The following is a 23,694-nucleotide window of genomic DNA, read 5'->3' on the forward strand; positions in this document are numbered from 1 at the left end:
GCTGAATGCCCAGAAAGATTAAAGTGATTCCCTCCAAGTCAGTCACATAGTGACAAGTTAGAAACCAGATCTCCAAACTCACCACACAGTACCTATCAGTAGAGTATGCCATTTCAGAGCATAGACCCGGGAGCTACATGACCTTGGGAATCTTACTTAACCTCTCCTTGCCTCAGTTTCCCCCTCTATAAAAGGGGGTATAATAATAGTACTTAATAAATAGGGTTGATGTGAGAAATTAGTTATCATACGACACAAGTAGTAATAGCTGATTGAACCTGGGTAGGAACCTGACCTAAAGGGCAGCCATCCTAGGCTCTGGTACAGAAAATACAGGAGGGGCTAGGTGCACCAAATAACATTCCTCACACAGGAATGTGGAATTGGGACCCAAGTGTCTTTGTCAGGGTGTAGAAGGGGCAGTTAGACTGGGGTAAGTAAATCTCCCCCCAAGCACAGGATAAGCAAAGTACTCCACTCCCCCCACAAAAAAAAAAGCCCATGAACCCATGCTGTGGAGGACCTGAGAACCACTTTGAATATAAAACAAAGATCCCACTTCTGGGGACCTGGCTCTAGATGTACAACATTTCTTGTCCTCAATTCCCTTGAGCCTTTCTGTATCTCTTCAATAAATACTCAGTTTAAATAGTTTTTTGTTTCTTGAAATCAAGAGACAAAATTAAGTAAAATACTTATTAATATTAGCTTACCTTTTAGTATGAACATGAAAAGTAATGACATACACAGGGCATAGGCGGTCAGGGATGGCCCATATGCCTTCCATCTCAAATATGTTTTTCCAGTGTTCTCGCACTGTTTTCCTGCATCGTCAACACAATACCCGCATTTCTCTCTTTCTGGGTAAAAGTGCTTTATCACCATCTTACCACCAGGAACTAAATGGCACAGGTCTTAAGAATGAGTAATTAATTATTCTATATCCATTTAGAGTCATTGGGTTCATTTTGTTTAACATGATAGAGAATAGTTTAAGCCTACATTCTTCCAATTAAAATGTGAAAATGTTCCTTACTGAGACCAAACTCTAGCATATGTTCTATAATTAGCACCCTGAAAATAATTTTTAAAACAGCAAACCAGCAACCTGAGCACAAACCAGAAGAAAAACAAGACGACTGCAAATTGTAAACAACTTCAGATGATTTATAGGGAGAGAATTCTACAAAGCTTCCTTAATGTCAGGATATAAACAGTTTTTAGTGCTATTTAGTTAAATGATAATTATAAAACTCATTGAACTGAATGAGAATTAGGATTGTCAGACAAATGCTTGTAAGGGGTTAATTAATTCATATGAACCACACAGCTCAGCTGAAAATGGGCTCATTATTCTAAACCACCAACTTTGTTTCTCAGTACTATCCTTTCTCTATCAGATTCACCCTGTTACACCCCCATCCCCAGTAGCAAATGTCAGGAGACAGAAATATTTAAAAGGAAATGTGAGCTAAAGGCATGTTACAAGGGTACATCGGGGGGCACAAAGATGTCTGCTGGAACACTGAAATGGAAGGATCATTTATTAGTACACAATGGTTCATAACATCCCAAAGGGTTCAATATTTTCATTACACACACAAACAGACCCCCCTCCTCCTTTTCAAACGCCTCATTACAGCTAAGCCTGGAGCTCTTTTCTTAAAAAGCTTTCCTCTGAAATTATTAATAATTTGAAGTTCCTTACGGGCCAAGAGTATTATTACAGTCAAAATGCATCAATATGTATATATACTTGTATATTCTCTTTTATGCTATTTTAAATAACAAAGTATTTAGTGGGAACAGTAAAGAATTTATAAGCTATCTACAGAAAAGCCTAGAGGAAGATGGCAATATCCCAGGCTCTAAGGCAACGGCTCTTGAAGCTTATTAGGTGGCTATAGGAGACTATAATAGGATTATGAGTTTTGGTTTAGCCTGTCCATCATTTCAAAATCCCCGTAACTAAAGGGAATATCTTCATAGGGGTCTCAGTTTAATATTGAAGCTGCCTTTTTTAATTCTTCCTATTTTATAACGCTGAGTGCTAATTAGTTCCATCCACTTTCTTCAGGCTTGTCAATAAGGCAACTTGGAAGCCAAGAACCTGCTGAATTATGGATTAACCAGTTCCGTAACAGCGTGTTCAAGCAACCTAGTTAGCTACTCCAAAGCATAATGTTATCATGGGTACAGGAGAGCACAAAACACTCTTTTGTTATTCTCTGCTTAAAAGCAGAAAAATAACTCCTTAGAAGTAAACTGCTTATTTTGGATGTGTTAATGAACATTTTGGATACGTCAACTAAAATAAATAACATTTATTTTCATGTGCGTCTGACATTGCCTATCACATTCACAACATCCACAATGTCTGCTACAGAAAATGACAAACTAGTCTTAAATTTTTTTTTTGCACATACCATGCAAACAAATTTGAAAGGCAGCAAAGATTGGGAGATTGAATCTGACTAGCATGAGTTCCCTCGTCTACCCTCACTTTTATTGAACCTTCACGCTAACCTCCCTGAGCCTTCCCATCACTTTCCTACTTTTGGCATTTCAATCGACTCCTTTCTTCTGCAGCTAGACTCTAGAATCAGTCCCTTAGTATCATAAATTCTAGAGTGAGAAGGGATGTTAGAGATAAACTGATGTTTATCAGTTTATCAAGGGAATTAACTGAGATCCAAAGGTCAAGTGACCTATTCGAGGGTCATACAAGCTAGGTGATTGTAGAGGTGAAAAATGAACCAAAGTCTCCTGATTCCCTCTTCAATGCTCCTTCACTTCTACATCATAACCATCCCACTCTGGCCTCACTAGGCTACTGAGCTACTCCTCCAATAACCTGGGATCCCCCTCCCCAGACTTTCCTTTCCTTAGGTTCCAGGAATCGAGCTATGATAGAGTAAGGACAAAACTCAACTTGGCTGTATCTACTCTGTGCTCCCTGGCTTACGCCCCAAGTGCGTACAAACTCCCCTTGTGTCCACAGGCTTCCAACTCTACCTTCCTTTCCTCATTCCTAAAGGATGATCTTGATTTCTACCTTGCTGTCTGAATGAGTCTGTCTCCCAAAAGTTTCACCATCTGCTTTCGCCTAGACATCAATTACCTTCTCTGCTGTCCATCTTTGTGGTAGAAACAGCTTTCCTTTTCTTGCCTCCTAAAGGTTAACGCTCCTACACTTATTTCCTTCCTCCTGAGCACCTTCCATCTCTCCTTCTTAACTGCTGCCATTTCTTTAAACCCAAACTAATAAAAATAATTGATAATAATGAATAATGCAGTAATAACAACTAGCTTATTATGTACTAGGCATCATTTTAGGTACTTTGCAAGTATTAATTCATTTAGTCCTCATAATAACCTATGAGGTAGGTATTACTATCATGCTCATTTTATAGATAACAAAACTGAAATACAGAGTGCTTAAGTAACTTGCCCAAGATACACAACTAGGAAGCAGCAATGCTAGGATCTGAACCCAGACAGCTCAGCTCCAGATTCTGTGCTCCAAATCATCACACTGCCTCTTTAGTATGTATCTCATCTATACCATCACTTATTACCTCCATTACGTTGGGCAACTTACTGAACTTCTTGGAGACTCAGTTTCCTTATATGTAAAATGAGAATAATATTGCTACTCTTGTAGGATTGATATGAGAATCAAGTGAACGAGAGAATATATGTAATCCACCATGCCTGGCATATACGAAGCATTCAGTAAATAACAGTTAATTTAATAGTGATGACATTAATAGTAATAAGAACCAAGCCTTGATTTTACTAAAAAAAAATTCAGATATTTCTCCCAGAGGGAGACAAGCTTTATTACGTCTTTAAGAACTGCTTACCTTATAAAGCAGAAACTAACACACCATTGTAAAGCAATTATACTCCAATAAAGATGTTAAAAAAAAAAAAAGAACTGCTTACCAAGGACTATTCTAAGCACTTGACCAGTGTTAACTCATTTAGTCCTCAAAACAACCATCAGGTGAATCCTACTATCATTTCCATCTTATATATGAGAAAACTGAGACACAGAAGCAATTAACTTCTCCAAGGTCACAAAGCTAGAAAGGGGCAGAACCAAGATTTGGACCCAAGCAGTCTACCTCCAGAGTCTATGATAGGCAGATTTCAATGTAACAGTTTGTTGCAGGAGGGCAAACTTGAGATACCCATGTCCTGGTAGAATAGCATAGACACATACAGCCACCGTAAGTATGTAAAGGTACCATCTAGTGTAGTTCCCCAAACTTTTCAACTCAAGAGAATTACCTGGAGACTAAAAAAAAAAAAAAAAAGAATCATGGACCCCATTCCATACCTACTAAGTCAGACTCTGGGAATGGTGACCAGTAGAAGTTAATAGAGGAGCAAATCAGAATCACTTAGGAAGCTTTTTCAAAATCCCCATGCCTAGAACCCACCCCTGGAGATTTTGCTTCAGCATATTCATGGTGGTTCCCAGACCTCACTTGTTACCTTTGGGGGATGCTAGGGAGCCAACAAACCATTCTGAAAACAAACCATTTGTAAATAAAGGGAAAAACAAGCATTTATCCTGCCTCCTCTGTACAAAATATACTTCGATGTAACCAAATGGCTGATGAGGGGACATTGCTCTCTACAGAAGTATTCCAAATAATAAAAAAAGGAGGGAAAGATAGAATATCACTCTTTTGAATTCACGGATCTAGGCAATGATTGTCAATAGCTGCCAATATAAGAAGAGCCAACCAGCCATCAGGTGCTCCATTATAAAATGACACACCTATAACTACAAGGAGGTCTTGCTCAAAATATGGAACCTGAATCTGATCAAGCTTTTATATCTAAGTTTATAGGAAATGTATGGAGTGGGTGGGGTGGGGGGCAGGCAAGGATATATGTAAATGATACCACTGGGATGCAATAAGCAAACTACAAACTCTATCAGATAAATGACCTGGTTGCTTCAGCAAAAACAATTTTGAGAATTATAGTTAAAAAACGTATAATTAAAGTATAATTATACAAATTATAATTGAAGTATAATTATATAAATTATAATTAAATTAAAATTATAATTTTAAAAGAGAGAGAGAAAGAGAAATGTAGTAGCCAGCCTCCAAGACGACTGCCCAATTATCCTCACCCTTTGGTGTTCATGTTCTAGTGTATTTCTCTCCCACATTGTTTCTGGGTTGGTCTGTATGACTAATAGAATATGCCAGAAGTGCTGTTATATCATTTCCAAGGTTAGGATATAGAAAGTACTGCGGCTTCCTCTTTGCTCTCTCTTAGATCACTCACTCTTGGGAAGCCAGCTGCCATGTTGTGAAGAGACTCAAGATACCCTACAGAGAGGCCCACACGGTGAAGATGTGAGCTTGAAAGCCCGTTCTCCAGCCTCAGTCGAGCCCACAGACTACTGCAGCCCTGGCGAACATCCTGACTGTCACTTAATGAGAGACAATGAGACAGACTAAGCTGTTCTCAAGTTCCTGACACAGAAACTTTGAGATAATAAATATTTGTTATTTTAAGCTGCTAAGTTTTGAGGATAATTTATGTAGCAACTGATAGGGACAACTGATAGGGACAACTGATAGCAACAAGAGGGATCTCACAGTTTTTTAAAAAAAAAATAATTTAATTTATATTTTTATACAGCAGGTTCTTATTAGTTATCTATTTTATACATATTAGTGTATATGGGATGAATTGGGGGGATCTCACAGTTTAAAAGAACAATAATAATAAATAGAACTTATTTAGTTCCTGATTCAAACAGGAAAGGGGGGGAGTAGTAGACAATCAACAAAATGTGAAAACTAGATATTTGTTATTAAGGAACCTTTTTGTTTTTTGGATACATGCACCCCAATGTTCATAGCAGCACTATTTACAATAGCCGAGACATGGAAGCAACCTAAGCATCCATCGACAGATGAATGGATAAAGATGTAGTGTATATGTGTGTATGTGTATACACACACACACACACACACACACACACACACACACACACAATGGAATATTACTCAGTCATAAAAAAAGAATGAAATAATGACATTTGCAGCAACATGGATGGACCTAGACATGATCATACTAAGTGAAGTAAGTCAGACAGAGAAAGACAAATATCATGATATCATTTATATGTGGAAACTTAAAAAATGGTACAAATGAACTTATTTACAAAACAGAAACAGACTCAGACATAGACAACAAACTTATGGTTACCAAAGGGGAAAGGGAGGGGGGAGAGATAAAACAGGAGTTTGGGATTAGCAGATATGACTACTATATATAAAATAGATAAACAACAAAGACATACTGTATAGCACAGGGAATTATATTAAACATCTTTTAATAAACCATAACAGAAAAGAATCTGAAAAGAATATATATATGTATATATATGTATTTCTCTCTCTCTCTCTCTCTCTCTCTCTATATATATATATATACAGACACACACACACACACATATATATATATATATCTGAATCACTTTGCTGTACACCAGAAATTAATACAACATTGTAAATCAACTATACTTCAATTAAAAAAAAATTAAAGAACACTTTTTTGGGGGATAAGGCATGATCATATTATTTGGTTATGTTAAAAATAATCCTTATATTTTGTGGATAGATATGGAAATATTTACAGATAAAAATTAAAAAGTAATGTCTAGGATTTGCTTGGGAATATCCAAGAGTGGGAGTATAGATGGAACAAGATTCAAGAGGAACTGATCATTGTTGAAGCTGGGTGCTGAGTTCATTATATTGTTCTATTTGGTACGTATTTGAAAATTTCAAAATAAAGAGTAAGGGGGAAAAATAAGGACTGGCTGGCCATCAAGGCGCCATATCAGATGAAGCAATTCCAGCTAAACCACCCAATATGGAGAGGCAATTTCCCAATCCATACCTTGTACATACATACAGATATATATGTGTGTGTGTGTGTGTGTGTGTGTGTGTGTGTGTGTGTGTGTGTGTGTGTGTGTGTGTGTGGAGGAGGTAAGAGCGGTGAGATGAGGAGCATAATGTGGGCCTCGGGAAGGGGGACTGAGGGAAAATGAGGGAACTTGGAAGACTAGGTCATTTACTAAGATTGACAGGTGTGAGTTTCAGTTTGCAGGATTGGGGAGAGTATAGCAAATCTGAAAAAGCCACCAATGCATGTGACTCAGTGAATGATGAATAAGGAGATTGCTAAGCAATAATGAAGACTCAATTAATGCTACAAGCATACTGCATACATAAAATATGAAGATAGGGCTTCCCTGGTGGCGCAGTGGTTGGGAGTCCACCTGCCGATGCAGGGGACACGGGTTCATGCCCCGGTCTGGGAAGATCCCACATGCCGCGGAGCGGCTGGACCTGTGAGCCATGGCTGCTGAGCCTGCACGTCCGGAGCCTGTGCTCCGCAACGGGAGAGGCCACAACAGTGAGAGGCCTGCGTACAGCAAAAAAAAAGAAGATAATATTTGAGATTCTTCCACGGGGGCCACAAATTCATTTTTAGTATTTATTTTGTTTTGTTGTTGTTGTTTGATTTGTATCTTTAGGAGGAGAGGATTGAGGAGCAACTGTGCTTCAATTGTAACATGACTAGCAGAGAGATATTATTCTAAATATAAACAAATAATACAGAATAAATAAATATTCTGTATGTTGTATATGTTTTTCCCAGGAAACTTTCCAAATAGCTTGAATAATTTATGGCTTGATTTGAATACTTTGCAATAGTTTGGAAATATGTAAATATTTTGTAAATAAGTAAATATGTAAATATTTCGTCTCTTACTTTGTGAAAGTCTGAGAAAGCAAGGGTCAACCAGCAAAGACAAAATCAAACAGTAAAAACCTCATATTTGAGAAAAGAAGATATGTTTTAATATCTAACTGGGCCATTTACAAAATAATAAAGACAATCACTGAAACATTTGTTCCCATGGCCATCTGAGAATAATCCCTCAATAAATATGGACACTTAGGAAAAAAAGCTTAGATATAATAATATTGCATAATTTAATAGGACAAATAGCTGTAGAGCAATTTCATTTTAAAATAGAAAAAAACTAAAATGATATCTCAGCTATCCAGAAACTTCAGAAAATGCGTTGGTCCGGATTGCTGAGGTTTTATAAATTTTAAATAGCAACGTTTTTTTAGCTTAGTTATTTTGTATAGAAATGCTTTGAAGATGTATTATACACTTTGCTGCCTTCATAAAGGGAATCTACTAAAAATATATCTTTGCTGATTCACATAATTATCATGAACATCAAAGACTGTGCTGCTCTCTAAATCCACCAAGGTCCTCGGGGCATACTTGAGGTATGTCTATTTGTTTCTTTAAATACACCAGAACTACTCTGTGTTTAAAGTTCTTTTTCATGTTTAAATTATTATTTTATTAAATCCAATGATATAATCAGCACATGGTCACGACAGAATATTTTGAAAAGTAGAAAGTAAAAATCACCCATAATACCATGACATAGCCACAAAGCCTGTTAATATTTTGACATATTTCATTCTGATTTCTTTTTAGAAACTATATACATATATTTTACTTAGCCGAGATCAATTATAACCAGTTTTGTATCCTGTGCTTCTGCTTTGTAAGATGTTACCTGCTTTGCGAATTAGTTCATCTTCTCTACTGGAGTCAGCATATTAGCTATCATTTCTTATTGCTGCCAGTGGGTCCTAACATAACCGTCCCTCTCTCAATCCTCCTACGCTGTTTCCCAATTGCTGGGGGATGAAAAACCAGAAAACTCAATTTCACAGAACTGTGTCTAACAGAAGAATAAATAGATTTGAGCGAGGGACTGGGAAAGCTGTCTTCAGATGAAAGTCCACGTGCTATTGTTTAGGGACTTGATCACATTCCTTTTGCACATTCCTTTTGTTTTTGCTTACTTTCAGGCTTATGGCCATGTTTTGAAGAGACAGACGCCATTTCCAGGTAGGCATGATTGCCGAATAGCTGAATTTCAGAGAAGTGAAGTGTTACTGTACTGCAATGCCAATTAATACCATAAATTGAATGCATGAGTCTGATCTACCATCTTTCTGGTACACAGACAAGAAAGGACCCACTCCAATTCATTCTTGCTGAATAAGCAGCGACAGTCTACATCATCTCTCTTCAGAAGAATGAATTGCTTACACATCTGTGTTCCTACACCACCATGTATTCACTTCAATATTAAATCATATTGTATTACACTAGGTGGAAGCAAGTAAAATGAACATTGTTTTGTAGATCAAAAATTGACATTCATATGGCTCAACCTAATGGTTAATTTCATGTGTCTCTCTTGTCCACACTAGATAGTAAGTACCCTTGGGGGAAGGTCCATCTTGGTGCCCTAAAGGTCTGGCTATAATAAATACTGAAAATATTTCTTTACACAATGTGAAAAACAGGTAGATTGGTCTAGATTTGGATACCTAGATCTATATAACTATCTATCTACCTATCTATCTAAAAACCAGCAATTACAGGTTTTATGCTGACTTGACCCAGGTAAATGATGCTTTGTACCTGGTAAGTAATAAAGAATTCTCACTTCACTTCGTTTATTTTATTTTTTTAAGATAATGCAGTGGATCAACTTTATTCCCCCTTCTAATTGCTTTTTTATTTTTTCGTCTATTGCTTGGAGATGTTCTTCTCATAAGCCTTCTTTTCCCCCCAGCTTTACTGAGATATAATCAACCTATAACATAACGTATGCTTCAGGTGTACAACACGATGATTTGATATACATATATATTGTGAAATGATCCATCACCTCACGTAGTTATCATTTTGTTGATGTTGTTGACATTTAGGATTTACTCCTTTAGCACGTCTCAAGTATACAATCCAGTATTGTTAACTGTAGTCACCATGCTGCACATTAGATCCCCAGAACTTATTTCACCTTCTATCTGAAAGTTTATACTCTTTGACCAACATCTTATTTCCCACACTCCCCAGCCCCTGGCAACCACTAATCTACACTTTTTTTCTATGAGTTCACCTTTTTAATATTCCACGTGCAAGTGAGATCATACAGTATTTGTCATTCTCTGCCTGACTTATTTCACTTAGCATAATGTCCTCCATTTGGTCTGTAGTGTTATTCAAGTCCACTATTTCCTTAATGATTTTCTGTCTAGATGATCTATCCAATGTTGGAAGTGGGTACTGAAGTTCCCTAACATTACTGCATTGCTGTCTATTTCTCCCTTTAGTTGTTAATATTTGCTTTAAATATTTAGGTGCTCCAACGTTGGGTGCATATATATTCATAATTGTTATATTCTCTTGATGAATTGACACCTTTGTCACTATATAGTGACCTCCTTCATTGCTTGTGACCGATTTGTTTACTTGTTTATCTGTATTCTCTTGAATTTCATTAAGTTTCTTTAAAATAATTATTCTGAATTTTTTTGTCAGGCAATACATGGATCTCCATTTCTTTGAGGTCAGTTACTGGAGCTTTAATTAGCTTCCTCTGGTGATGTCATATTTGCCTGATTTTTAATGATCCATGTAGCCTTGCATTGGTGTCTGTACATTTGAAGGAGCAAATATTCCTTCTAGTTTTTACAGACGGGTTTCAGGAGGTAAACACCTTTTCCTGTTGGTTCTCCAGGCTAAGTGGATTGTCTCTGGAATTGCAGTCCTGACCTGTTGGAGCTGGATCACAAGGCTATCGCTGCATCTGCAGTTGGCAGGTGGGTGTGGATCCTGTGTGATCCCTGGGTGGATGGGATGGCCTCTAGGACCCTGCTCAGTAGGGTGGTGCTGGGACAAGGGTCTGCTTCAGGATCCACAATTGGATCCTCAGACAGTGTGTCTGTCACCAGGTGTATGGATGGGTATGACTCCCACTAGGTCCCTGAGAGGGTTCCTGCCGGGTCACTGGGTGGGTCCCTAGGCAGGCAGGACTGGCTATGGACTAGGGTTGAGAAGTGTTAAAACCAAGTCCCAGGGCAGCTTACGGGTCCACTGCAAGGACTGAGGTTTGTAGAACTGGCTTTGGAGACTTGGATGGGTGTGTCTTCTGCCAGGTGCTTGGGTCGGCTGGACTGCTCCCTGACCCCAGCAGGGAAGGGTTGGAGCCAGGTACAGGGTGATTTCAGGATCTCAAGAGGTGCAGATGCGAGTGTCTCTGACTGGGTTCCTGGAGTGGCAGGACCGCTCACAAACTGCAGCTATGAGGGGTTGGAGCCCAGTTACAGGGCTGTTTCACAATTTCTAGTTGGACCGAGTTTGGCAGCCTTACCTCCAGGGGCTTCAGGACCACAGCTGAGAGAGGCTGGAGCTGGTTCACTGGCCACTTCCAGATAAAATAGATAATACATTTATTTAGATAACTTATTCATTCCACAGACCTTTACTGAGGACATATAATATGCCAAGAACATAAACAATCTTAGCCATTATTTATTATATGGGTGACAGAATACTTCAGAAGTCCATTTCCATTGTGTTTTGCATTTTATCTTTTTGAAAAAGAAACCAAACCATATATTATTTTAGTCAGATGGTTCTAGAATACTAGCAAGGGGGCACTGGCCAATATGTAATTCTATAAGTGATGTCCTTCTTCATGTGGTATGGTTCCTTTTCACAGTCACATTATTTACCATCAAAATCAAATATAATAAGAGCACAATAACCTCTAGAGAATAAGAGTTTTAAATAAGAATTATATTTGAGGGGACTTCCCTGGTGGCACAGAGGTTGAGAATCTGCCTGCCAATGCAGGAGACATGGGTTCCATCCCTGGTCCGGGAAGATCCCACATGATGCGGAGTAACTAAGACCACGTGCCACAACTACTGAACCTGCGCTCTAGAGCCGGCAAACCACAACTACTGAAGCCTGTGCACCTAAAGCCAGTGTTCCACAACAAGAGAAGCCACCGCAATGAGAAGCTTGCGCACCTCCACGAAGAGCAGCCCCTGCTTGCTGCAAATAGAGAAAGCCCGCACGCAGCAACGAAGACCCAATGCAGCCAAAAATAAAATAAAAAATTTAAAAGAAAAAGGATTATATTTGAGAATAAGAATGCACCCACAGTCATTTCTCAGGATGGCCAAATTCTGGATGACCTCAGCAGGAAATCCTAGTATCACTTTTTACAGCATGCTGAATTTGTCATTTGAAGCCAACCTCTAGACACTGATAGCTTCTGTTCATAGGTTTCATGAAAGCAAGTGGAAAGCTAAAATATTAATATCAATAGTACGTTTCTGCTTCTGACAGAGCTGTGATGGCTATGGCTCCTCTGATCATAAGACTTAAATATATATTTGTCTCCAAGAAGGGACACTTAAATCAGAATAACAATATGAAAATCTTTATGGTGATATTATGATATGTAAACAAGTGATATCTCTTAGATGCATATTTGACTATATTAGCTTCTTTTTTTTGAAAGATATATTACTTTTGTAGTCCAGCTATAACTATAATGTTTGAATATTCAGTGTATCAAAGCAAAATATTTAAAAAAAATTTTTCTAGATTGAAAAATAATCAGGGGAAAAAATGACTATTTTAACTCCTGGAGTTGCTTGTCCTTGATCCAAAATAATTTTTCTTTCAAAAATTTTACTGCACTCGAATAGGCTAGCCAGGAAAATAAAACACTTTCTATATTATAGATGTAGCCACAGAAATGTAAGACTAAGGTTGAACTATGAAGGCCAGGGTACAGGCAATATTTCCGTTGCTTTGTAAAGTTATAATAGTAGAAACATTAGATATCATTATAATTATTTAGAACCTGGAGTATGGAGAGATGGATACCTTAAAATAAGGTTCGTTCTAATTGTTCCATTTAGAAAATATCACACTTACCCTATATTGAAAGTCTGACAAGCAGTGTAACTGGAAGTTCAATATGTTATATTTACTGCGATTAATTAAATACCTCATAAATTCCGGCTTACATTTTATTTGTTCATTACCTTAATCAATTAAAGATATAAATGAAACCAATAACATTTTACCTATTTTCATAATAATGACCAAATAATCATAATAATCTGGCATCACATCTTCTTAACCATCAAATTACTACTCAAATATTACCAAAAGCTCCAGTTTCAGGGATGAATACTGGAAGATCTCTTCACCCAAAACAATGCTCCTCTTTTTAATATGATAACAGTTTTGTAGCTGAGTGCTATATGTCCTCACAGCCTTGAATTATTCAAGAAGAGGCAGGTAATGTAGGTACGAGTCGGATCATACAGAGCCTTTCCAGCCACTGTAAAAATTTTGAATTTTCCTAAGAGTAATGAGAAGCCACTGACATAAATGGTACTGATTTAATATAGTAATGATAGTAACCTTTAAACACTGTAAAGCTTTGTTCAAGCTTTAAATAAATTTACTTTAAAAGTTTCAAAAAATTTCACATCTACCATCTCACTTTAACTTTTTATTAATTTCTATTTGCTTAACTATTTTTAAAAATTTAAGTATAGTTGATTTACAATGTTGTGTTAGTTTCAAGTATACAGCAAAGTGATTCAGTTATATATATATATATATATATAAATATAAATATATATATATATATATGTATTCTTTTTCAGATTCTTTCCCCTTATAGGTTATTACAAAACATTGAGTATAGCTCTCTGTGCTATACAGTAGGTCCTTGTTGGTTATCTGTTTTATATATAGTAGTATGTACATGTTAATCCCAACCCCCTAATTTATCCCCCCCCTTCCCCTTTGGTAGCCATAAGTTTGTTTTGTACGTCTGCTCGTCACTTTATCTTCATAGTCACTGTAGGAAATAAGCAAGGTATCCTCACTTGTGATTAACTTATGGATTAATTTATTAAAGTAGGGAAAATGTGCTATCATTATGAAGATTCCCCAAGTTTCAATGTCGAAACTTCCTCTTTTTTTGAGGGAGAGGGTGTTGAGTGGATTAGCCATGGTAGATTTTCTGAGAGGTTTTAACTTTTTTTTTTAATTACAAATTTTCCCTTCCTTCAAAAAAAAAAAAAGTAGACCAGTTTAAAGGAGGCTTATCCTGTGACTTCAGGCTGTCACTCGAATGGGCAGTACATCTTAATGAATGGTGCTAATCGCATTGATATTCTATACTACCACATAAAAGCATAGCACAGAGATATGTTAATAAGAGATACAGGCTGTAGTTATAGCACTTCAGTAAACTGTGGGACATAAGAGTTCCCAGATGGAAAGGGAAGAAAAGAGACAATGTGGTTAAGGGATCAAGGCAGAAGCTGTGGGGAGGCAGGGGCTGCAGAATGAGAAAGTCTCAGACTTGAAATAGCCCAAGGAGAGAGTGGAAAACATGATAGAATGGCACCTAGTTCTTACTAGACACCAAAGGAGTTACATATGTACATGCAGACATACAACATAGCTTGTTTTACCAAGTATGATTTTCAAAGAGGCTTTTATAATTAAAACCCATCCTCCCCAGACCCACATACTTTAAAAGAAACTAACCAAGCTGCTTATCATTCTAAAGCTATTTTTTCCAAGAGTGTTATAGGTTAAAAAATTGTACATGTATTAATTCATGGTACGCACAGACAGCCCTTAGTTTTGAACCATTGTAAAAACTAACTATATAACATGATTTTATAATATCTTTGAGGATTTTTACCTTCTGATACCCATGTGCAAATTCCACTAACGTTAAGGTGCAGATGTATATGTGCTCACCAATGGATGTATATATCTAAGTATTATTGAAATAAAAGGGTCCTACAGCCACTATTTATTTCCAGGCAATGTAGAATTTGAAGAATAGCATAAAAGTCTTTTTTTTTAAAAGCCTAATGTTTATTTACTACCCTTCATCTAGATGTCACAGCACTCAAGAAACTTGAACTGATGTTCGCACAATACATAATAATCACTTGATCCACCAAAAAAAAAAAAAAAAGCAGCTGCTTTGTAGGCTTAACCATGCTACATAATGCTGAGGACAGAACATGATAAATACCATAGCCAATTGAAATTGTATAAGCAATTTTAGTAAGTAGAATGTAAGACATACAGCACCATTCAATGCCGAGTATTTTCACAAGCAATGGTGAGAGGTTCTAACCCAGGGCATAATGGGTCCCTCTAAAGGGCACCATGGGGGGAGGAGGGGCTCATTCAGATATGGGTCCCCTTATCCTTTGTTCCTCTGACTACAGCTCTCACTCCTTGCTTGTCATCTGAGTGGGGATTTAGGCAGATGAAATTCTCTAGGATTATAATAGGAATTGTTTTGTTAAAAGCCTGGTAACCAATTGAAAATCCTACCTTCTCCCACCCCTCCCCAACAATCTTGCTTTGGAATGACCATCAGTTGTTTCACAAATAAAATACATTTATATTGTGTCAAGTTGTTTACCTGCTAGTTAGCCAGGAAATATTATTTAGTTTTATTACTTTAATTACAAAATCATAAAATAAAATACATATGCAATAAAAACAGATTATGCAACAAATACATGTTTTCAGATTGTCTTGGGACTGCTTATGGAGCAGTTTGGCCCAGCACAATGACTAAAACCAGATTTGAATGCTATTTTAAACAGGCATAGGCTTTCCTTACATAACCCATATTTATATTTATCAATAAAAGCTGAGACTTAAGGCTTGCTGTAATAACTTTGTGGAGAAAGCAGGGCAAATTTATTATCTGTGATCCCTTCTTTATCTCCCCCTCTTTACATCTGGGACAACTCTGTAGTACTTAGGTGATATGACTAAATCTTATTAGTGGAGGGCTTTTCTATTTTAAGCACAAATCTGGCATTTAAAAATCTCAATGTAAAACATTTACATAGAAAATGTCAGGAAATTAAGCAAATTAAAAGATACTGTCAATAGCATGCAGTACTGTCAAAGGACTAATAACCCCAGTTAAATAGTATCAGGAATGGGTAGTAGATTTTTGAAAAGTAGATACCAAGGCAAGAGAGACATTTAATGTCAAAGTATAAAAGATATCTAGAGCACAATAGCTATTATACCGACCATCAGTCCTTTGATTATTATTTTATCATTTGTACAGTTGACACATAGGGGTACAAAGAGCAGTAAAAATCTATGAGGTTTGTAAATTACCAGCTTGCACCAGTGCTAACCATGAATCATAACCAGTGCTAGAATAAGGAAGATTCATTTCCAGCTTCACGTATTTACATGTTTCAAAACTACCTTATTTAAGAAAATATAAACTACTAAAATTGTTAATATCATCTTTTCAAAGCAGGCTTATTTCTTTTTTTTTTTTAGGCTTATTTCTTTTTATTCCACAACTTGATTTTTCCTTCCATGAATGTTTAAGCGGCAGGCAGTCAGTAATATAAATTACCCATGTGAATTCTGTTTCAATTAGCCTAAGAATCATAAATGTGAGAAAAAAGAATTTTTAAGTTTGTTAGTTAAGAAAGAAAAAAACATTTTAACCATAACAAAATATTAATTCCCTCGCTCTTCTGATGCAGAATCTTGACATTATTAAAGGAGTTAGAAGAGTAGAACACTTTAGAGTACTTATTGAATTTCTCACTTTAATAATGAAGATATGGTTCCGTGTAATCTACAATTAATTTAAAGGTAGTGAAAAAGAAGTAATATTCTACTATCTCTGTTTTGTTCTCTCCCATTCAAATTTAACAAGTGGTAGGAGCTTTCAGAACAGCATGCACAAAAGATTCAAATTAGATGTCAAAGTTGAATGTCAAGTTTGCCTCCTTCTATTATTTGAGTGGGATTTAACTAATTTGTTTGATAACCTATTTTTAAATTTTTTTTTAGAAAATTATCATCTTCTCAATAAAACTTAAAGCTCTGGAAAGTGAACTTCAAAAGTAGTGACCATGTCATAAATAGTATGCTATTCACATTGAAAACAAATAAAATGACAAGTGGGTGGGAAAGTGGAGGAATCACATAAAAGAAATGCTTTGGAGGAAGGGGAATAAACAAGGCAACCTTAGCAAAGTTCTCTCATTCTCTGCCCCAAATGCAAGTCAAATGGGACCTTTTCACTTGGCAGCAATGTTGTCCTATGACTGAAGCACCGTGAAAATGTACCAGGGGTTTGTTTTCATTTTAGCTGCATTTCTGACGTTTTATGGGCTGTGGAGATGTTCCCCGTACCACATACATAGGTAATGCAATGTGCGTCATCTCTAAAGATCGCGTTATTATGGCTGCGTTCAGAGAGCTCTTGCTTTGGGTTATTTCTCTAATAGAAAAGATGGATTTATAAGTATTCATTTAGACCCTCTTACCCATAAACCCATATGTCCCCATAATTCCTATAAGCTGCATGGTCAACTGATGTGAAATAAGTTGACAAAGAAACAATGTGCTTTAAAAACGCGACTGAAGCTTTCACATCATTTAGAAGAGGAAAATTCCAGAAATAAAAGAGCGTGGGTCTACCTTAAAGCAGGAATTTCCCCGCAGAGAGAAACAGAAAGAAACGAAGGCACATAATGCCACTGCAGCTGCAATATTTCTTAAGTAGGACACTCAGAAAAGGGCACAAGCTCTTCACGTTTCCAGAAACATTACGTTTATTTCCTCTGCGAAAGATTTAGCAGCTTAGTGGAAAGCAGCAGCACACGGGGGGGCGGGGACCGCCCTGAAAAAGAGTCAGCACTGCAAGGAAATTTGCTTAAACTACTATTAGAAAGAAAATATTTCAGAAATGGTTGCCTCTAGTAATCTCATACCTTAAGGCTAGAATAAAAGGTCATAGCTAATTGGTACAAAAGCAGATTTGGATACACAGTTAGGAAGTGAAATTCTGTGATGAATTCTGCCCAATCACTACCCTTTTTACCTTCAATTATGCCAGGACATGTACCACATGTTATAGAGCTCAGAAAAGACAAAAGAATGGGTACTTCAAAATGGAGCTTCTTTTCCACTAAAAAAAAAATTGCCACATTTAACTTCTATAGCCAAATCAACGAGGGTAACAAAACCTATTTAATGGTCAAGAATAGAAGTTAAGTAGTAGTTGGATAAATTATGCATAATGCATAACAAAAACGTTTTTGCATGATTTGATGAAAACAATCACGATTGATCAGAGATGCTACTTTCCAAGGGCCACACTTGGGTTTAGGTAAACAGATAAGCACACACACTGTACAGTCTTTCTTTTACTGGAGTTAGTCCTCAAGTTAAGGAAAAAATTAAATGAATGGAGGCGTACGTTTTCAAGATATTAGAGAAAAAATTTTAACATATTAGCTTATAAGAAAAGTGCTTTTTTAAGAAAGTTTTGTTTTATGTGCCTTAATAATAAAGAAATCTCCTTAGAGTAGAACTTAATTATGACCTGTTCCAGTAAAATCTAATATTTTATTTGAATGAATGTAGAGAGACAAAAATAAAAAAATACTAAACCTGCTAAACTACTCATTGAAATCCCGAACATCTTCCTTTTCATTGAAGACATTCATACCTGTCAAGCTGTAAATAACAGTGCATTGTGATTTGAGGAATTTTTATGAAAAGGTATTTTCGGTTTTCTTTTTAAGAGTGTATACTTTTTGAAAGCAAAAAATCATGTAGTCATTTCACAATTGTCTATACTAATTGGTGAAATAATTTATGTATTATGTAATTTATTAAGGTTTATTGTCTACTTGATGCTTTCCTCACTATCAGGAGTACTTATAAATTTCAGCAGCAGTGACATCATAATTCCAAAACGGTTGGGAGCCAAGAGTCCATCCAGGAACGTTTCTCTGTCCCTTTGAAATGTCCTTCGTTGACCCCTCCCTGCCACCAAGATCAGGAACAATTTGGCATAAAGTAAGAGAGGATTTATTTGGAACAATAAGTATTGTCAGTGGTCTTTGTTTTCATAAAAGAGACAATGCTGAGATTTAAGAGAAATAAAATAGACTTCAAACAATGCTGATATACTTATATTCCCCCATTTCCTCCCCCTAGTTTTTCTTTTCCAAGGCTAGCGTGTGGAAAATCAGATTGGGACAATGGAGGTGGGAAACAGTGTTGTGAGGGAGATAAATTGATAAAACAGGATTCTTCTGAAGCAGCAGAAGGGAAGTGAGGAAAGTGGTGTACCAAAGGCCCCAGGAGCGCAAAGCATGGTAAGTGGGAAAAAAGTTAAGAAACTGGAAGCATAAGGATAATTTATAATGCAAAGAATCTGTGTGGACACCATTCAACTTGACCATAATCCTTTTTCAGTGCTTTGCATCTTCCTCTGCCAGGAAGTTTCAGTTCTAAATGAGCCATGCAAACTGATCAATACTATTTATGGCAACTGAAAAAAAAATATTTAAATTTCTAGATGTGATATTTTTCTTCCCATTTGCCCTTCCCAATCTGCTACCACCCTGAATTCAACATTTAAAATATCCTCTAATAATTTCCTAGAAGTTCATTATGTTGGAACTTCATTTCTAAATTTATTTTCTATCTTGGACCATTACCCCAGTCACTAAGGAAGGCACTTGGTGCCTCCATGTTGTGGGTTTTTAGGACTATTAACTGAACGTGTTTTAATGTTCTCTACATGTGCATGAGAGTTCAATTTGGACCTTAAAATGAAATCTACGTACTAGAAAAGTTTTTTAAAGAGTCTTTTTTCTTTTCAATTAAAAAATGTTTATGTTTGATTCCAATTATCTGTTGATATGATAATAAAATAAAATCTACAAATATTATGCACAAAGCACAGTCATCTCTCATGATCTCTGTCACATAAAATAGTACTGATATAGATGACTGAGATGAAGTCACAAACATAACTAAAATAAACACTGGCCTATCCACACAAAGCCATACCGCTTATCCCTCCTGGTACAAATTTCCCTTCACAGGTTAACTCCAAATATTTGAAGATAATCTATCAGTTTATTAGGAAACACAATAAACATGTACACTTTTGATTAATAGCTATAAGGCTGCTAAAAGTCTAACAGGAATTCTAACTGTGCAAGAAAGATGAAATCCATGCCCAACAGTATTAACTTTCCAAACAACAATATGAAAATCATATCCTTGTTTTTGTGTTTTTTCGTTTCTTTGTGTCCAGGATATGCATTGGCTTTCTGAAACCACTGCAGAGTGGTGAATAATGTATGACATGAAAAAAAAAAAAAAAAAAAAAAAAACCTGTTCATTGTCCAGAGAGTACTGTATTGCTTGCTGTATACTACATCTATGCAAGACAAACAATAGAACAGACCAGTAACCCCAGAAATCTCAAGCTAAAACCTTCCCAAGTGGAAAGGGAAAATACCATCCTGGATTCTAGAAAGTCTCTGAAACAAACAGTTCAAATCCCTAGAATACCCCTACGTACTAGATAAAACCCCTTAAATTTCAGAAAGATTGGTCCTCCTGAGTAAATCTGTGAGAAAACTGGAAAAACAATTACTATTTAATGTTATTCTAAAGAGATTCACTAACTCCCGTCCACCTCCCCTGTCTTATAGGACATATTTGCAAAGACTGATGAGAAGATATGTAAAACTTAAAAGGCTGTTGTCAATCTACTTTTCCTGTATTTTCTCTAGTAGTACTTAGGAATATTGCCCTCTAAGTCATAGGAATAGAACAAACCATGATCTGAGTTGAGAATGACAAAGAGGCAGCAGTCAAATGCAAGTACAATGGATGTAAGAATAAGAGAAATGGCATATAGTTATATTTCGTTTTTATAAAAACTCAGCATTGAGCTTCCCTGGTGGTGCAGTGGTTGAGAGTCCGCCTGCCGATGCAGGGGACATGGGTTCGTGCCCCGGTCCGGGAAGATCCCACATGCCGTGGAGTGGCTAGGCCTGTGAGCCATGGCCGCTGAGCCTGTGCGTCCGGAGCCTGTGCTCCGCAACGGGAGAGGCCACAACAGTGAGAGGCCCGCGTACCGCGAAAAAAAAAAACAACAAAAAAAAAACTCAGCATTTTTCTTCACTTGTCAAGCCTAAACATTACTGAGTAGAAAAGGTCATGTGAAGGTAACATACATAGGACATTCGAGCTTGCCCATAAAATAAACTCAGATTTAATGGAATTCCATTTACAATGATGTAGAATGGAATTTCTATTTCCTCATCCTCCAAATTTCAAACTTAAGAGATAGCTTTAGGTACAATACATTGAAAAGGCTTTCATGTAGATTCAATGTGTTTTTTTTGATAATTGTGAAGTGTTCAACAAGCAGTTATCAAGAGTATACACTATACTGAGGTATGTGCTAGGTACTAAAATATATATCACAATCTTTTAATAGTGAAATATAGTTATAAACCTTGCCGTATTTTAATACTTTGTATCATCAATATCTTTAAGAGAGTTGACATTGAGCATAACCTTAAAAGGCTTCCTGGAATAGGTGAAGCACAATATTAGGTTCAAGGTATCTGGGCTCATCCTTTCGCAAATGCAAAAAATACCAATGAATAATGGAAGAACTTGAATCTCAGAAGGGTATTATAGAGCCCTAGGTACCCACTGCCTTCTTCCTTCCTTCTCCTTCAGCTCCTCTCATTTTAATGGACACAAGGAAAGAAACTACCAGGAGTAAGGTTCAAATCATAATACACAGGAGAGGTATATCCAAAGATTTCATTAAAACTGGGAGATGGGTAGGGAGTACATTCATTTGCAGGTGAATCTAGCTGCCTTTGGCCATTGGGGCAGCAGATGGAATTCAGCTGGACAGGAAGCAGAGTTTATCATTTCTTATCCCCGTTTAGGAAAATTTTCAATAATATACTACCGAGTCCATATGAGAGAAATAAGCCTATCATTACAACCACCAATTAGAACAATTATTTCCCTTTAGTTTTGAAAGCAATTAGTTTTCTAGAAAATTTAAGATACTTATGACAGTCTGATAAATACCTTGTCATTTAATATAGTTATAGATGCACAGAGTGTCTGCTCATGTTAGAGCGGTATCACGCACCCGACATATAGGGTCCCAACGATTTATTCCTGAACTGAAGGTTTGTAAATAAGCAGGTGGTTATGGGAGCTTAGCTACCAACATTAGCATGTCTGCGAATTCTTGACATGGAATTAAAACTACCAAGAGAAATTTACTGCTGCATAATAATTGCTTGTCCGAACTTATCCCATATTCCAATATCTAAAGGAAGCCTGTTAAATTCATATTCTCATAAAAATCAACTGAAATTGACCTTATCTCTTACTAGCTTGCAGAGATCACCAGTGAAGAAATCTGCAGCAGAGCTGATTATATTGTGTAGGAGAACAGACAAGCAAAGTGATTGAAATTTCTATAGAGAACATCATCAGTGCTTGCTTAGAACAATTTTGCATATAAATAGGGCATAAATGGTCTGTGTTCAATTTGTTCTCTAGTTGTCAAAGAATAATCAAGGATAGACTACATAGCAATCTTGTTTCTAGCCTCCCTAATGCAAACCTATGTCTTATTAATCAATACATGTATGTGTCTGTCCTGAAAGTAAAATTTAATTTCCGTAAAGAAAAAGAAAAAAACAAAAATTAAGTAACTACTACACGTACACACTTCATCATAAGATTCACATGAAGCGATGAAAATAAAAGACACTAAATTAAGTGGCCTTAAAAACGAATAGCATTTTAGAACTCAAGGCATCTGCCTCACTCTCACCCCCGTCCAAACACACTCTCCTAAAACTGTTTCTGCTAAGGTCACCAATGAATTCCTAACAGTTAAATCCACTGGATCCTTTCCAATCCTTACTTTATTGGTCCTCCTGGCTACATCTGATGCTATTCAGCACTTACTCTTTGAAAAGCTCTATTCCTTTGGCCTCAGCGATACCACACTAGCTTTTTTCTCCCCACTCCTCCAGAACAAACCCCTTCATGCTATCTTTTATGTGCTTCGGTTTCCGAGCTAGTCCCATAAATTGGTGGTTGTCAACTTTTGTGACACATTAAAATCGCCTGAGTAACTTTTTTTTTAATTGAAGTACAGTTGATTTACAATGTTGTGTTGGTTTGAGATGTAAAGCAAAGTGATTCAATTACACACATATTTCTTCTTTTTCAGATTATTTTCCATTATAGGCTATTATGAGATATTGAATACGGTGCCCTGTGCTATACAGTAGGTGTTTGTTGTTTATCTATTTAATATTTGGTAGTGTATATCTGAATTAATTTTAAAATATGCTATTGCTCAGATTCTGACTCCATAGATTTGGATTTGATTGCTTCAGAGAGGAACTGGACATGGGTATTTTTTAGAAGGACCTCAAAGTGATTCCAGTGTGTAGCCAGGGCTGAGAACCAGTGTCACAAATGTTTGTTTTCTCCAGGGTTTTCCCTTTGCCCGCTGCTCTACTCATTTTCCCCAGATTATTTTACCTGCTCTCGTATTTTTAACTGTCACCTAAATGTTGATCATTTCACCAAGATCCTAGAATTCACCCTCTAGTTATTGCCAAGAGGTAACCGAGCTAATGCTCCTGAGAACACTGAGTGGCTGGCCTGAGGATTATTTGATCCTTTTGTCTCCTTCCCCACCTCCACCCCCCACCAGCTAAACTCTCTGTATGAGCCACAAATGTCCTTCATTTTAACTTATGCAAACAGAACTCCGCATTACTAGATGGCTATGAATCACATACACACAACAGATGAGAAAGT

At 36.8% G+C, this 23,694-nt stretch overlaps 1 protein-coding gene across 1 annotated transcript in view; it reads right to left on the bottom strand.

The window, feature by feature from the left end:
• The window catches only part of DIAPH2 (diaphanous related formin 2), an 890,580-nt gene that overhangs the window by 134,137 nt on the left and 732,749 nt on the right, over positions 1-23,694 (bottom strand). The window contains exon 28 of the mRNA XM_060003112.1: positions 11,312-11,365. Coding sequence (XP_059859095.1) covers positions 11,312-11,365 — 54 coding nt within the window. The remainder of the gene's footprint in view (positions 1-11,311; positions 11,366-23,694) is intronic.

This window comes from Delphinus delphis, chromosome X, assembly GCF_949987515.2.
Source record: "Delphinus delphis chromosome X, mDelDel1.2, whole genome shotgun sequence".
NCBI lineage: Eukaryota > Metazoa > Chordata > Mammalia > Artiodactyla > Delphinidae > Delphinus > Delphinus delphis.